Source organism: Thamnophis elegans, chromosome 6 (genome assembly GCF_009769535.1).
Source record: "Thamnophis elegans isolate rThaEle1 chromosome 6, rThaEle1.pri, whole genome shotgun sequence".
Classification (NCBI taxonomy): domain Eukaryota; kingdom Metazoa; phylum Chordata; class Lepidosauria; order Squamata; family Colubridae; genus Thamnophis; species Thamnophis elegans.
In genome coordinates this window covers 49,170,792-49,188,609 of record NC_045546.1, presented here as the reverse complement: position 1 = coordinate 49,188,609, position 17,818 = coordinate 49,170,792, and the positions used below count along the sequence as shown (strand labels likewise).

Here is a 17,818-nt window from a genome sequence, read left to right as displayed (position 1 = left end):
ATGTCAAGCTGGCCATACCCACTGTGCCCAGGCCCACCCTGGCACCTGATGTCAAACACAACCCTGATGCAGCCCTCAATGATATTGAGTTTGACACCTCTGTTTTAAGGAAATTAAGCAATAGTTTTTTAAAATCTAAACAGGAAAAAATAAATATATAATATGTTTATGCCATTACAGTAGTAATAAAATGTATCCTAGTTCTTAGTTTTATATATTTATAAGTTGTACCGTATATACTCGAGTATAGGCCGACCCGAATATAAGCCGAGGCACCTAATTTTACCACAAAAAAACTGGAAAAGTTATTGACTCGAGTATAAGCCTAGGGTGGGAAATGCAGCAGCTACCGGTAAATTTCAAAAATAAAAATAGATACCAATAATGTTTTTGAATATTTATTTCAAAGAAAAACAGTAAACTAGCGGTGTATTCAATGAAATACTTCACTCACCTCATGATGCTGATGTCCCGCTGTGATGATGATGTCCCGTGCAGCCGCGGGAGCGATGTCCCGCCTCCTATGACACACGGCACAGTGATTCCTATCATTGGATCACTGTACCAGAGGAGGTGGGACATCGCTATGTGGCTGCTTGCCATAACAAGGAGGAGGTGGGACATCGTTGCAGAGCGGCAGGAGGGGGAGGAAGGGGAATCGTAAGACAGCCCTGCATTACATTAGAACGTGAGGAGGGGGGATGGTGTGGTGCGCGCTGCGCGGCAAACTGACACAGAGGGAGGGAAAACTCACAGGGGCACTGGGCCATTCACGAGTGTCACCCAGCGGCATGGCCCCACCCCTTTTTCTCCTCCATTTTGGGCAAATTTTTCACTGACTCGAGTATAAGCCGAGGCGGCTTTTTTCAGCCCAAAAAGTGGGCTGAAAAACTAGGCTTATACTCGAGTATATACAGTATATAGAAGACAGAAACAACTAAGTTATTGTCATATGTTAGATATTTTCTCAAATCTCTTATTTGCTTTGGTTCCAGATGTAAAAATGTAATTTAAAACTTATTCCTAAGATAGTGCATATACCTTCTTTCTCTACTGTGGCCATTTAAAAAAATAGGAAAATTTTTGCTAGTTTTTTTTTTTTTTTTTAGTTAATATTGTCTTGCTGTATCTGGACAAAGATAATTAATTTTAATTATGTTTATTTGAAATAAACCAGTTTATTGAATTATCTAAGCAGGCTTCTTAATAGTCTAATAGCTGTTAACTATAGTATTAGCCTTAATTTCTTTATGAAGCACACAAAACACCTTTGAAAGCCTCTCAACTTTTCTTTGATTTATTTTTGTAAGTCTAGACTATCCAAAGATATCACACAGCTTGGAAGTCAGAAAAACTCAAAAAATCAGAAAAAATGTTCTGAATCAGATTTCAAATAAGAGAGGCTTGAGTCACTTTTCTGTAGATACTTTCTTTCCTCACATCCTGTAACAAGCTTAGTTTATACTGCTTTTTCCCTATAGTTGCTTTTTTTCTTTTCTTTTAATAAAAGATTTATTTTTAGTCACCATCTTTTTTAAATACAAAATGTTTAGGTTTCATTATAACTTTAGGGTTTAGCACAGAGGTAGGTTCCTCCCAATCTGAGAGGTAGGGAAAATCTGATGTTCGGGATAGGTAGTGATGGTGGCCTGGCCACACCCCCATACTGGTGAAAGAAAGAAACAGCCGAGGAAGGAAGAAGAGTGGAGGCCTTTGTTGTTGGAAGAAGCGCCCGTGCTTCATTCTCTTTGAGAGCCACCTTGCTTCCGTGGGGAGAAATCAGGGAGAGAGAAGTAGGGGAAAGCTAAGCTTCTGCTAGGGACGGCCTTCTCCTCCCTCTCTCCCCCTGATTTCTCCCCAGCTGCACTCGCGGAGGAAGGAGGCAGGGATGCTGGCCAGCACTTCCTTTATCACTCACCACTGCCACCCCTGCAGCCTACTGGCTGCAGCTGTGCCTGCCCTGTTTAGCTGGGTGGCAGGCCAGGAAAGTGGCAAGGGGGCGAGCATCGCCAGCATTCCTGCCTCCTTCCTCCAAGAGCCACAGCGAGGTGGCCTCAGGTGCCATCTGGGGATAGCCCGTCAGAGGCATCGCTTCTCGGCCCGAAACAAAGCGGTAGCAAGGAAGGAGTCTCGGGGGACTGCAGCAAAAGTGGCAGGAGTGGCTGATGCACATCCTGGCAGTCAGTTTTCGGCTCTCCTTCACCGAGCATGTCCGTTGCTTCTGGCACCGCTTTGGTGAATCCAGTTCGGTGGCGATGGCAAGAAGCCAAGCCGGGTTCACCAAAAAGCAGCACCAGCAGCAACGGGACGTGCTCGGGAAGGGAGAGCCAAAACTGGTTCCCCAGGATTGTGTTTCAGCTGCTGTCACTTCTGCTGCCACCAGAGACTCCTTCCTCGCCGCCGCTTGGTTTCAGGCCAAGAAGTGACGCCTCTGAGCAGCTGTCCTCAAATGGCATCTGAGGCTGCCTCGCCTCCTTCTGCCCCGCGAAAAAAAGAGCAGCTCCACTCTCCCCTATACTTTCTTCAGCTATGCACTATTCAGGAGGTGGGGCAAAGTGCCCCTCGGCTGCCCCTCCAGGAGAGGACTACCACACATCCTCACGGGTGAGAGGTTGAAGGAGCAACTGCAGGTGAAGAGCGGTGAGGGGTTTTGGCAGCGCAAGAGAAAGACTTCAAGTTATGGAGGTGGTGTGTGGCTGGTGTGCCTTGTTCCGACTTTCCCCAGGTGCAAAATGCTTTAAAAAATAAACGTTTTAGGGGTTTTTTTGGGGGGGTTGTAAAGGATTAGGGGTGCAAGGGTCTTATAACTTGACAGCTTTAAGACTTGTACACTTCAAATGCCAGAGTTCCTGAGCCAACATGACTAGAGGATAATTCTGGGAGTTGAAGTCCACAAGTCTTAAAGCTGTCAAGTTTGAATATCCCTTGTTGTTGTTGTTGTTGTTTTTTTGTAAAGGGGTTAAGGGTGCAAGGGACTTGTAACTTGACAGCTTTAAGACTTGCACACTTCAAATGCCAGAGTTTCTGAGCCAACATTATGGTTGCTAAGCAAGAGCGTTGTTAAGTGACTTTTACATTTTGGCCATGCCAAATGTCACATGACTATCAAGCCACACCGACAAAATAGGCCACACCCACAAATTTTTTTAGTAAATTTTTTTGAAACCCACCTCTGGTTTAGCATATTTAGATAAAAGCTTTACTGAAGTCATATTTATTCAGAGGATACTGTAAGGTGTTACAGAATATAGGAATCCATATATGGGTATGTGTATATCTCATATCAAGCTCTGGTTCGAATCCTTAGTGCCTATTGTCCATCCTTGGAAGTTATGACTTTTGCTGCTATTTTCTTTAGAATATAGCTCTTTGTTTCCCACTTTTCCAGATTCAGTATTTGTATTTTGCTTCTTGTGCACTTCCACTCAGGAAGGTCTACCTCTTCTTCTAAAAAAAAGAGGACATGATATAGTTCAGTGATGGCTAACCTTTTTGCCATTGCCTGCCAAAAATAGGGGAACACAGGGTGGGTAGGTGGGTTGTGCGCACCCGTGCCCATATCCATAATTCTATGTACCCACCCCCCATGTATGCGCCCATGAGTTCCCGTGCTTTCCCCACTTTTGGCACGCGATGGCACAGTGCATCCGTTTTTTAGCCGCCACCGGCTCCAGATCCTTTCTAGGAGCCTGGGGAGGGCAAAAATGCCCCCCCCTGGAGGCCCACAGGAGGCGAAAACAGCTTGTTTCCTAACTTTCTGGTGGGCCCAGAAGGCCTGACAATCAGCTGGCTGGCACGCGCATGTGCACTGGAGCTGAGCTCATGTGCCCACCAATATTGCTCTGCGTGCCACCTGTGGCACATGTGCCATAGGTTCGCCATCACGGATATAGTTGAATAATGCTGGGCTTATTTGACAATTAAGTTTGTCAAACTTAAGCATGATTAAGTGGAAGTAATAGAATTACTGACTTTCACAATTTGTACAATTGTATAAACAATTTTAGAAGTATGAACTTGATGTTGCTGTGGCCTGTGTATAATAGAATTATTTATTTCTTCATATTACTTTACATGCATTTTTCATTAGTCATCATTTTTTAATTAAGATAAATGTGAGTGCCAAACGTACCAAAGAATGATAACAGCTGCAGGTAATAAATCATTAGCTTATCAATAAATAAGCTTTGCAATCATAAGCAAAACAAATATTCCCATGTGATACGTTAACATTGCTATTTTCTTCTAATTCAGAAAGCGAATCTCTTTGGACCCCCTTTTTACACAATACAGAGCCGTGTACCTTAAGCTTTTCCTGTTTGAAGTACTACACTATGTATATCACAAAAGAAAGGGTTCTTAGTCTCCTTTAGAGATTTTTTTTTTCCAACCTTCATTCCCTTGATAGAAGGAAACTTACTAATGGAAAATCTGCTTCATAAAGTTGCTGTCTCCTTAAATAAATGGAAGACCTTGTGTTGCTGAAACAAAAAAGTGGCTCCAACCCAGTATTTGTTTATTTGTTTGGAAATTATGTCTCAAGTCTTATATAAGATACTTGTATTGGCACCAGGAAGAAAACAGATTATCAAGGTTTCATTTGGAATATCATGAGGATTTACTTGGTTTCGTATTTCTGTGCCTCCTGTATACTCAAGTTTTTCAAATTTGTTTTACTATGGCTTCAGTTAAATGTTCTTCATTGCAACTGTCACATTTACCGGAAAATTAATCTTCAAAAAAATACTAAGTACTTTCAGTTACCAAGTCTATTCTACTGCTGAATTGAGGACTCCAAAATAAATCATCCAAAAAAGATGGCTATTTAGTTCCACTTTACTAGTCAAACTGGAATTTTATTGTAACCTTCCATTGTTCCATATCTAGTACCCTGAAATGACATGAAATGGAAAATTGTTTTTTTGCTTCAAACAGATCACACAACGGGACGTTCTGCTGAACGTTCTGATAACAGTTATTTGGCAATACTAAATCTGGAACTTGTCGTTTGTTTGTCTGTGGCTCTGGCGAAAACAAACTGTCTAGGCTCAGAGTGATTTGATGGGCTTATATAAGGCTACTGAATACAGCTGTCGGTCACTCCTCGTACTTAGCAACCTGTCTTCTCCCATTCTTTCAATGCCTCCCCTCATCCTCCCTTTGTGATCCAATGTGGCATGTCCCTCTGCCTTGCCCATCCTCCAGCACCTTCCCTGCTTCCTTGAACTGCTTCTACCATAGCATATCCCACCATAGTACCCATTCCTATCAATTCTCTGCCTTCCCTTAGCTGACACTGTCTCGATTGGCTTGCTTTATATATTAAAAAATGTTATTAGTGTGCCCCTTGCCAATTTCATTTCATTCTGAAATGAAACTTTAGCTTTTTTGATAGAACCTCTTTCTAAGCTTAATTGCCTGCGTACTTCCTAGACAACCTGTGGATTTTTTATTTTTTTTTTAGATTTTTGCTAAACATCCACATGGATCATTTTTTCTTCATGTTTTTTCTTATCAAAATTGGTTGCAATTATACTTTTAATATCCTTTTCAAGGATTTCTTCTCATTCATACCCTGCTATTGTGAAATTTAAGCTTTTGAAGTCCAAGATATACTACAATTAGTTTTCCTTAAAATGGCTAATTAAAATTCTATTACATGGCCACTTTTCCTCACTGTTCTTGCTAGTGTTCTTGCTCTGCATCAGCTTTCTTTCTAGTGACCATCCAAACAGGAATGACTAATTCTCTTGGGCCTTCCTCCGCTTTCTAAATAATAAAGTTGTTGATAGCACAAACTAGAAATTTCCCAGCAGGACAATGCTTGACTGAATGTGTTTTGCAACAAATGTTGGAATATTCAGTCATCAGTATTGTTTCATTCCACATAGGAAAACCTGCAGTTTGTTTTTGAAAGTGGTCACCTACATCTTTTCCTTGTTGTTGATAGTATGTATCAACAGGTTTTAAAATTGGATTTCTTGTTTTAACCTAGTGTCACAAAGTTCATTCATTTAGATTTCGGTGCAAATGTGAATTGCAATACCAATTCCCTTTCTGTTGAACAAATAGTATATTTTAATTGCTATATTCTAATTATGGAAGTCATCCTACCAATATATCCATGAAGTCATATTTTATTCATTGTACAAAACATTCAAGTTCAGTTTTTCCTGTTATAAACTTTATAGACAATGAATGTTATGAACTTTGTGAGCAAATATTCAGATCTTTGAGCAGTTCAATACAGAATATTCCTGTCTTTACTTTTGTTTTACAACCTGCAAATCTTGATCTGACATCCTTTAAAATATTCATCTTCAGTTCCCCAGAAAAATCTGTTAAAAGTCTTCATGATCAAACTGGTTATGTTTTGCCAATAGTTTTTTTTTATCAATCCAATACTCAATTCTTTAGATAACTCAAGACTTTTGAACAAAATATCTTTTATTACCAGCATTACAAACCTAGTTATTTGTATACTTCCCTTCCAATGTCTCTTTCATGAACTAAAATGTTTTGATAAAATGGCTCCTCCATGGATTCTTGAGTTACATATTTAGATTTTCAAAATCCCTAATAGCTTATTTATAGTCTGTATACAGCTATATATCTCCTCACAGGAAGAAATAAGTGGACTGAATAAATTTTAGAAAATGTCATTAGATATCACCTTGTATTTCTAATAATTTGACTTTAAAAGTTTGTAAATGAACAGGTTTTGTCTGATGCTGTTGCTGAAGTAGCATGACCAATTTGAGTTACCATATTTTTCGGAGTATAAGATGCACCAGAGTATAAGATGCACCAGGGTTTTGAAGAGGCAAATTAAAAAAAAAAGTAGGGAGGGAGAGAGAGAGAATACAGTAGGTAGTAGTAGGGTAGAGAGAGAGTAGTAGGTAGATAGGTAGTAAGGACACAGAGAGAGAGAAATACAGTAGGTAGGTAGGAAGAGGGAGAGAATAGGTAGGTAGATAGCGGGATAGAGAGAGAGAGAGAAATACAGTAGGTAGGTAGGGAAAGAGAGTAGGTAGGTAGGAGGGAGAGAGAGAGAGAAATACAGGTAGGTAGGGAGAGAGAGAGTAGGTAGGTAGGTAGATAGAGGGAGAGAGAGATAAATACAGTAGGTAGGTAGGGAGAGAGAGAGAAATACAATAGGTAGGTAGGGAGAGAGAGTAGGTAGGTAGGTAGAGAAAGAGAGAGAGAGAGAAATACAGTAGGTAGGTAGGGAGAAAGAGAGTAGTAGGTAGATAGGTAGTAAGGACAGAGAGAGAGAAATACAGTAGGTAGGAGAGAGAGAGAAGAGAGTAGGTAGGTAGATAGAGGGAGAGAGAGAGAAATACAGTAGGTAGGGAGAGAGAGAGTAGGTAGGGAGAGAGAGAGAGAAATACAGTAGGGAGGGAGGGAGAGAGAGTAGGTAGGTAGGTAGAGAGAGAGTAGGTGGGGAGAGAGAGAGAGAGAAATACAGTAGGTAGGTAGGGAGAGAGAGAGTAGGTAGGTAGGTAGGTAGGTAGAGGGAGAGAGAGAGAAATACAGTAGGTAGGTAGGGAGAGAGAGAGAGAGAGAGAAATATAGTAGGTAGGTAGGGAGAGAGGGAGAGAGAGAGTAGGTAGGGAGAGAGAGAGAGAGAAATACAGTAGGTAGGGAGAGAGAGAGGGTAGGTGGGTAGGTAGATAGAGGGATAGAGGGAGAGAGAGAGAAATACAGTAGGTAGGTAGGGAGAGTGAGAGTAGGTAGGTAGGTAGGTAGATGTTTCAGGTGCATTTATCCATGTGCTGGAGAAGGAAATTGATGACAATCTGCAGCACCTAAGACTTGTTTCTGCTGGCACAGCACTTGATCAATGTAAGTCTCATCAATCACTCTAACTAAACAGCTTTCTGAAAGGAAAAAAAAAGTTTTTGCACTTTGCAAACCTCTCCGTTTTTTTTCCAAATAAAAACCATGACTAGTTGGGGAGCTTGCAAGGGGGGCAAAAAACGGCCCATTTTTGCTCATTTCTGCCCTCCCCAGCTCCCAGCAGTTCTCTGAAAGCTTCCAAAAGGGTATGCACTACCATTTTGGTGAAGGGGGCGGGGCTTCAGAAGGCCAAAAAACCCTGTATTTGATGTATAATACGCACCCAGATTTTCAGCCTCTTTTTGAGGAAAAAAGGTCCGTCTTATACTCCGAAAAATACACTAATAAAGTCTAGTTTTCATATCAGGTATTCATATGTGATGTAGCTGTTTAATTCATTAAAAATAATATTATTCCCTAAAGATTTCCAAATGTATTTGCTTATAAACCATGTATTCAAGATTATAATAAAATGGGAGTGTTCAAATATTTTTTCTTTCAGTTGGAGAATTTGTGAGTGATGCCCTTTTAGTGCCAGATAAGTGCAAGTTCCTTCACCAGGAAAGGATGGATATTTGTGAAACTCACCTGCATTGGCACACAGTTGCTAAGGAGGTATGTTGAAGTTCCTAGTCCTCTTTAAATTGAACATTTCTTTTGTGATGTTTAAAAATAAATAGAACATTGAGCCAGAAAAATTTCAGCCATATTTTCAGTTCTGCGTTTAGAACAATTTATAGCAATTTCATTAAAGCAGAAACATTAGCTTCATTCCAACAGCTCTTTTTGTTTTTAGTTTGATTCATAAATGTGTATTTTCTTATTCTGCAACTATGCAAAGCACAGATTTTAAAAAAATAATGTAGTTTTATGTCTTTTAAATGCTTGTTGTATTATAAATGGCAACAGGCAGGTCATGTATGGTTTATAACATTCCTAAATTTGCCGGAAGCTTGCCTGGAAGAAGTTTTTATGGCCAAAAACCAAAGCTGCAAGTAGAAATGTATCCAGATCTTTCCCAAAGCTCTAAGCATCATGGGTGAGCAGCTGGTCTAGGTTTTGTGTGACAGCTTGCACATCACTGATGTCACTCTAATTTCCAACTAGGAATGCTAGCCTGGCAGTGGCTCTTGAGTAGGGATGAAATCAATAAATGTAAGTTTATTAAGTAAATCCCAAGACTGGGATTGCCTCTCGTGTACAAGAAGATGCACTGAATGTTATTGATCTGCGGCACACAATGCACTCTTAGGGTGGTCAAAGTGTTCAGTTTCTTATTCTCTGACTTTAGGTGAAGTTGCTTCTGATGATGACTGGGTAGATGAGCCTCAGGCAATTGAGTTCTCAAAGCTTACTCAGGCTGAGGTCATTCAGATAGAGCCAGCGTAATGTTCTTGGTATTAGAATCCTGTTTTGAAGCTGACCATGACACCTGTAAACAACAGTGCAACATTATATGTGTAATACTAAGTGTATTGTTCAGAAAACAAAAATACAAAAAAAATAGATTCTATTTAATTATATCCAATTTATATTAGATATCTAATTTTATCAATTGAAGTTTATAAAACTCATAATTCATTCCATTTGCATTAACATTCACAAGATAGACTTCCCTTGTTCTTTAAGCTTATGGATAAAAGATACAATTAACAGTAGTTCTGAGTGTCATGCAGAGCTGTAGCTACTTTCCATGTTTCTGTGAACATACAGAAAAAAATGTAATTCATTGAACCCACTAGAAGTGAGTTCTAAAAATTATATATTATGTAAAACATAATGTACATCAACTTACACAGGCTTGCTTTGCTATTTCTTCAAGTTATTTAATTTTCTTGCTTCCTCTATATATTCTCCTAGGCGCTGCTTGGAGTGTCCAAGCTCGGGTTAACTTCAGCTTGCTGCCCAAGGAACTGAGTTTGAAACTTTGTTTTTTTTACTTTAAATGTTTTATTCATTTTCATTTTCAATTTTGTACATTCACTTATATACTGGATATTGAAAATATAATAGTAAGAAAAGAAAAACCCCAACCTAAACACAACTCATAAACCCGACCTATCGCTTTCATACACCCCTTCTTCTCCCCCTCCAACTTTCCTTTCTCCCTCCAACAATCACCCTCTACTTCCCTTTCCCCTCCTATCTTCCTTTCTCGCCTCCTTCCCCTCTCATCCTCCTTACATTCCCTCTTCTCCCTCCTTACTTCTCCCTCTTCCTTTCCTCTACTTCTCACTATGGTGTATTCTATTCCTTAATCTATTCAGTTACGCTAAAGAAAAAGAAAAAAAAAAAAAAAGCAAAAAGAAAAAAAGAGAGAAAATAAAAAGAAAATATAAAAATCAACAGTATACAAGTGTATTCTTCTTGTTCTATGTATTGAAACTATATCTTCACCCACCCACCCCCAATGAACCCCCCTCCCTAACCCCCTCCGACTTCCCAGGTCCCACACCCGGCACAGTTCAGTACCCTTCACCTTCAAAATATCTTATTAACAATAATAATGAAAATAAAATAAAAAGAACACTCCGAAAAAGAAAAAAAAAGAAAAAAAAAAACGAAAAAGTAAGTAAATAAAAAAACTTAAAAATCTTTTACATTATGCTCAGCCTCCCATCATTCTTAAAGTTTAAACAGTGTGAATCATTCCATTTATATTTTGTCATCGTCCCTTACTTCTTAAAAATCTTTTGCATTATGCTCAGCCTCCCATCATTCTTAAAATTTAATCAGTGTGAATCATTCCATTTTTATTTTGTCTTCGTCCCTTACTTCTTTGATATTTACCCCCATCTTCCTGTAAATTCTCCAAAAAAAACCTTTCTTAACCTTATATTCAAATATTAGTTTATACAAAAATCAATTTATCTTCAAATACAGAGCAATCTAGTCATACTTTCGCTACTCATCTTCCTACCCTTCATTTCACATCTCCATTCCACCCAAACCGAAATTACATATGATTAGGATCTCGCTCTTCACTTTAAAATCCTAAGCTTTTTATGTTATACTTCAAGCATGTAAATCCGTAAAATGTGTACCCAAAATCCATACCAGTTAAGGCTACCCTCTCCTTGTAACCACATGTCCCACTGCTTTGAAAATATGACTGAATCCTCAGTTTCCGCTCTTCTGTCTCTCCAATAGGGGGAGAACACCTCCCTCCTTCTTGTAACCAAGTAACTTGCTGCTTGTCTTTCCTTCACCTTGTCCTTCCGCGTTTCCGAATGAGTCAGGAAGCCCCGCCTTCAGAGTTTTATAATAAAAATCCCAGGCTTCCGAAACAAAATTGATGCGAGATCTTTGATTTTCAAATGTAACTGTGATTCCAACTGGGGCCTCCCACCTATACTTTATTTGACAATTTCTGAGTTCTTGGGTTAAAAAGTGTAGCCTTTCCTTGCTTGCAGCATCCGGAGCGGAATTTCTTTAAAGACGAACAAATCATGGCCATCGATTCGAAGCCTGCTATTATGAAACTTTTGTGAGATCGCATCTCTGGATTCTTTTGTGAAAAAGTATATAATTATGTCTCTTGGAAGCTGTCGTTGCTCTGCTATATGCGAATTTTGGCGATAGATTTTTCGAATATTCCAATCAAAATTGAGTCCCGGACCTCCCACCGCTTGGCTGAAAGCTTCTACAAAAGTCTGTTTCAGGTTTTCTCCTTTCTTTTCAGGCAGTCCTCTGACTCTTATTGCAGACGCCTTTCTGTTATAATTTATCATTGTAAGTTGTGTTTGAGTGTCCATAATCTCTTGTTGTAAGGCTTGGATATTAGAAGTCAATTTAAAATTAGCCCCCTCCAAAGTTTCCAATTTAGTCTCCATTTCTTCAATATAATCTGTCAAAATAGACGTGGTTTCAAACATATCCGCATTTATTTGGGCAATTTTGGTCTGTATTTTATCGCATAAATCCAGCACAAATTCTTTGATCTCTTTCTTAAAGTCATTAATTATTTGAAAGAAAAGCTCCTGTGTCAAAGAATCTCCAGTAGGTGGCGTAGGAGACAAAGGCAACGATTTACTAACAAGTTCTTTAAGCACAATCGGGGAGGATTTTTTTGCCTGTTTAGACCTGGGAGACATTATAGATAAAATCTGAGAATAGACAGATAAACAGTGTCTTCAGCTGGTCAGTTCTCACTAAATTATTTGTAGATTTTGCTTGTTAATGAGTAGCAGTCTCCGGGGAAATAAAGCCAGTTAATTACGTCATCAATCACCAACACAGTAAAAACGCCATTTTGTATCCCAATTGCGCAGAGACGTTCAAAGAAAAAACAAGGCTGGTGTTTAGATAGTTATAAAAAAAAACCTCACAGGAGTAAGACCCGCTCGTATTATCTTAAAAACAATTTATCATTGTCCTGAGTGAGGGAGTCGGCTGTCTAGGGCTGCAAAAAGGCAGCTGCGAAGAACTGGCTGGAGATAAGAGCTCAGTTACGCTAGAACTCTTTAGATTTTAGATTTTTTAGATTTTATTGACATTTGTAGGCCGCCCTTTTCCCTGAGGGGACTCAGGGCGGCTCACATAAAATCAGGGAAGGGAAAATGCAGACAATAACAAAGACACATATAATAAAACAGTAACCAACATGCATTCATCATTCGGGAGGGGCAACTATCTTCATCCCCAGGCCTGACGGGCTAGCCAGTTCTTCAAGGCTGTGCGGAAGGCCTGGACGGTGGTGAGGGTACGAATCTCCACGGGGAGTTCGTTCCAAAGGGTCGGGGCGACTACTGAGAAGGCCCTCCTCCTTGTAGTTGCCAGCCGACACTGGCTGGCCGATGGAATACGGAGGGGCCCAATCTGTGTGATCTTATTGGTCGCAGGGAGGTGATTGGCAGAAGGCGGTCTCTCAAGTATCCAGATCCACTACCATGTAGGGCTTTATGGGTGATTAACAGCACCTTGAAGCGCATCCGGAAATCGACAGGTAGCCAGCGCAGCTCGCGGAGGATAGGTGTAATGTGGGTGAACCGCGGTGCACCCACAATCGCTCGCGCGGCTGCGTTCTGTACCAGCTGAAGACGCCGGATGCTCTTCAAGGGCAGCCCCATGTAGAGCACATTGCAGTATTCCAGCCTAGAGGTCACGAGGGCCCGAGTGACTGTTGTGAGTGCCTCCCGATTCAGGTAGGGTCGCAACTGGCGCACCAGGCGAACCTGGGCGAATGCCCCCCTAGCCACAGCCGTCAAATGGTGGTCGAACGATAGCTGTGGATCTAGGAGGACTCCCAAGTTGCGGACCCTCTCTGAGGGGTATAGAGTTTGACCCCCCAGCCTGAGAGATGGAATATTGGTGGAATCCTTGGGAGGGAAACACAACAGCCACTCGGTCTTTTCTGGGTTGAGCACAAGCTTGTTAGCCCTCATCCAGTCCATAACCGCCTCCAGGCCCCGGTCATCACGTCTGCCGCTTCATTGAGTTGGCACGGGGCGGACAGATACAGTTGAGTATCGTCCGCATATTGATGGTATCTGATCCCGTGCCTGCGGATGATCTCTCCCAGCGGTTTCATGTAGATGTTGAATAGTAGGGGGGATAAGACCGAACCCTGAGGCACCCCATATGTTAGGGGCCTAGGGGACGATCTCTGCCCCCCCACTAACACCGACTGCGACCTGTCTGAGAGGTAGGAAGAGAACCACCGCAGCACGGTGCCTCCCACTCCCACCCCTCGCAGTCGTCGCAGAAGGATACCATGGTCGATGGTATCGAAAGCCGCTGAGAGGTCAAGGAGAACCAGGATGGAGGGAAATCCTCCATCTCTGGCTCTCCAGAGATCATCAGTCAATGCGACCAAAGCGGTTTCTGTGCTGTAACCGGGTCTGAAGCCTGACTGGAAGGGGTCGAGATAGTTTGCTTCCTCCAAGGACCGCTGGAGCTGAAAGGCCACCACCTTCTCAACAACCTTCCCAAGGAAGGGAAGGTTGGAGACTGGACGATAGTTATTAAGGACAGCTGGATCCAAAGATGGCTTCTTTAGGAGGGGTCTCACCACCGCCGCTTTCAGTGCGGCGGGGAAGTTCCCCTCCCGAAGAGAGGCGGTCACGACCGCCTGGATCCAGCCTCGTGTCACCTCACTGCTGTTGGTAACCAGCCATGAGGGACACGGGTCCAGTACGCAGGTGGAGGCACTCACAGCCCTCATGGCCTTGTCCACATCCCCGGGGGTAACATCCTGAAACTCAACCCAGAGATGTTCCATCTGATCCTCTTGTGCCTCGGCTGGAACTGCAGGGGTGGAGTCCAAGTCCGACCGAAACCGAGCAATTTTGTCCGCTAAGAATTGGGCATAATCCTCAGCTCTGCCCTGCAAGGGTTCCCCCGCCTCCCTTTTATTTAATAGGGAGCGGGTTATCTTAAACAGGGCGGCTGGGCGGGACTCAGCGGACGCAACCAAGGTGGCTATGTGGGATCTTTTCGCTGCCCTAAGTGCTCTGGTGTATTCCTTGGTGCAGGTGGTTACCATTGCTCGGTTCGATTCGGACTTATTGGACCTCCATCGGTGCTCTAGGAATGCTCTTCTTCATTCACAGCCCAAAAAAAAGGAAAAAGGGCTGTGAACTACGAATAAATCCTAACACCTGAGCTTCTGCCTGTCCCTTTCTGCCAGAAAGGGATGATATCTATTGATCTTAATTAGATATACAGACCAGAACTCTAAGAGGGGCTTCGTTGAGCTCCTCGGCGACAGGCTCCTCCCACAGGAAGTCGAGTTTGAAACTTTGTTGTAGCTCCGCTTCCTGGTTGCTCCAGAGGCTCAGTTTTAAAAAACTCAGTCGCCCAACAGGACGTATTTCCAGGGGCTCCAGTCCTTGTGCAGCAAGCTGGACCCCAATTTAGTATTTCCTAGAGAGTTTGTAGCTCCTTTTTTGCTAGTTTGGATAGATAGGTTGCAGTTAGGGTAATTTTATCCTGCTTTTCTACTTCTTCGAGAATTCTGGACTAGGCCTCTGAGCCTTAAAGGCCTTAATCCATCGTGCAGGCAGGCTCCCTGGGGCGATCGCAGCCCAGCCTCCACCTGGGCTGTTTCTAGGTCGGGTCTCTCCCAAAACGCCGGTTCAGTGAGTACGTGGAGGGGGGGCGATTCGGCTGCTAAAGCCTTCCTGAGCCCCTGACAGGAGCGCTAGGCTCCGTGCCGGCCCGACAACGCTCCAGGCGCGTCGGCAAGAGAGCCCGCCATTTTAAACGGCCCGTTTTGGTGCGCTTTCATTTCCAGGCCTCTATTCTTGCTGCGCAGCCTCCCTTGAACAGCGGATCACCGCGGAGGGCCGCCTTAAGCCCAGAGACTTACGTGGGGTGCTCACGCTGTCTCTTGCCCTCCTCCTTCCAGCGGCCGCAGGGAACCCGGGCTTCAAACCCCCGCCTACCTGCCTTCAGTGCGGATCCGCAGGCGCTAGGCCGATCCTCTCAGCCAGGTCCAGCCTCCCTCTCCTCTCTTCAGCCGGCTAGGCCTCTGAGCCTTAAAGGCCCAGCATGTGGATCAGGTTCTGGCCTACCTCAGGCCTGGTCTACTGCCATTGCCAGAATGGAGCAACAGCTTAGTACTATCAGCATGGAAGAGAGGCAAGGGGAAAAGACCGGGCCCACTCCCAGTAAGCGTAGCAGGCCCAATCCATCGGCAAGGGAGTTGGGGGGGGGGGGTATTTCCCCAAGGGAGAAGCAGCCTAAAGTAGGCCCGGCCTCCAAGGCTGAGGAAAAAATGGCACTGCGCCGTCAGAAGGCCCTGGAGAAACAGTTCCAGAGGGCCCAGGCCGCACAGTGCAAGATTTCTATGAGACTGGGGGTGGATAGAGACTGGGGGTGGATAGAGTGGGGGTGGGTCTCCCAGGGGCGAATCCCAGCAAGAGGAATCCCCTCTAGGCCCAGGCATGAGGACTTTGGGTTCTCCCCCAACCCTCATAGGGCTTCCTTGGGATCCCCTACTCATTCCATGGCTATGGATTCCCTAGCAGACATGGATTCAGGAGCTGAGGAGGAATCCTTAGCTCCATCTGAATTGGAGCCCCTCCCCCGCAGGGTCAGGAGTCCATCCTATCCAGGGCCATGGAGGAGGTGGTAGCTCGGGCCATATCCAAAGGCATCTCAGATGGCATGGTACAGCTGGCGGCCCAGTTGACCTCTGTGCAGCTCCCAGTCAGGCCAAGATCCCCAAGGCTTCTGAAGCTAGGGCACCCTCTCCTGCCCCCACGGGCCTTAGTGAGGCGTCAGATCAGGAGGAGCCTGAGGTAGAGGTTCCGGTCCTATCGGAGGACGAGGAACCTGCCGCTGAACAGGCCACGGGCTCAGCCCTATTCAATCCGGCCATGTTTAAGCCCCTCCTTACAAAGGCCAGGGCTGCAGGCCCCCAGATGGGTCTCCCAGCTCCCGCAGCAAAGCCTATATCTGATCCGGTCACGGGTGTAGTCATAGGGCCCCAGGACCCCGGCGCAGGCCTTTTTAATGAGGTTCCTCCGCCTTTGGACCTCGTGCCGGCACCCCAGTTATTTTTGGATATCATCCAACGACAATGGGTGCAGCCGGGGACTCTAGCCACTCCCAGTGGGACGGAGAGGAAGCTATTCACCATGGAGGCTCCCTGGAGGAGCTCCTCAAGGTTCCTCAGGTGGACGATCCGATTATGGCTCTCGCATCCCCCACTTCCCTTCCGGCCGAGTTATTGGAAGGCCTCAAGGCAGAGGACAAAAGGGCAGAATCCGCAGCTCTTAAGACGCTCCAGGCCACCGCCTGGGCCATGCGCGCTTCCGCCAGCTCCTCTTATTTTGGCACGGCAGCCCTCTTCTGGCCCGCAAACTGGGCTGGCCTCCTGGCAGGCAACTCCAGGACTAAGCAGGACATCACCAAGATCATAGCCGCCGTGGAGTATTCTGCTGACGCGTCCCTGGCCGCCACCATATTTTCATCCATGGCTGGCCTCGAATGTCACCTCGAGGCGCCTGCTGTGGCTCCACCACTGGCAGGCTGATGTTAAGGCAAAATGGAAGGTGGCTTCCGCCCCTTCAAGGGAGGTAAGCTGTTTGGAGAGGCCCTAGATCCATTCCTCACCGAGAATAAGGATAAGCGCAAGGTGCTCCCTCGGTCACAAAAAAGCGAACGGAAAGGTCAGCCCTTTCGCAAAAATTCCTTTCGGAACAGCGAGCCCTCCACTTCCACTGCCGGTCCTAGTCGAGCCTACGGTGCCTCACAGGATCGCCACAGATAGACCCTCCTTTAGAGACAGAGGGAAGCAGCAGGGTTTCCGCAAACCCTTCGGGGAGGCTATTCCAACAGGCCCTTTAGAAAGTCAAAGTGACCGTCACAGGGCCCCCATAGGCAGCTGGCTCCAGTTCTATGCCCCAGTGGGAGGAGACGACGATGGACAGTTGGGTCAGGAACACGGTCCGCCACGGGCTGACCCTGGAGTTCCTATCCTTCCCCCCGAGAACCTTCCTCCGTTGCCCTATCCCCAGGTCCGCCCACAAGTTACAACTGATGAGGGCGGAGATACAACACCTTTTAGAGATAGCGGCTATAGAGGAGGTCCCCAGAGGGCAAGAAGGCAAGGGGTTTTATTCCATCCTCTTCCTGGTCCCCAAGTCATCAGGGGGGGTGAGGGCCATCCTGGACCTCAAGAAGCTGAACAAGCATCTGGCGTACAAGCGCTTCAAGATGCAGTTCAGACCATCCTGGGCTGCGTCAGACCGGGCGATCTGCTGACATCATCAACCTGAAGGAGGTATCTGCACATTCCGATCCACCCGGCGCACCGCCAGTTCCTGAGGTTCCAGTTTGCCCATCACCATTACCAGTACAGGGCCCTTCCCTTCGGGCTCTCGTCGGCCCTGCGGACCTTCACCAAGCTGCTGGCAGCTGTAGCCGCACGACTCCGGTCTATGCCCGTCAGATTGGAATGCTACCTGGATGACATACTTATCCACTCGTCGTCCAGGGGGCAAGCCCAAGCAGACCTGGCCACCACCATCAA

General features: G+C 44.8%; 1 protein-coding gene across 1 annotated transcript in view; it reads left to right on the top strand.

The window, feature by feature from the left end:
• The window catches only part of APP (amyloid beta precursor protein), a 135,541-nt gene that overhangs the window by 66,563 nt on the left and 51,160 nt on the right, over window positions 1–17,818 (top strand). Inside the window, 1 exon segment of the mRNA XM_032219515.1 lies at window positions 8,342–8,454. Coding sequence (XP_032075406.1) covers window positions 8,342–8,454 — 113 coding nt within the window.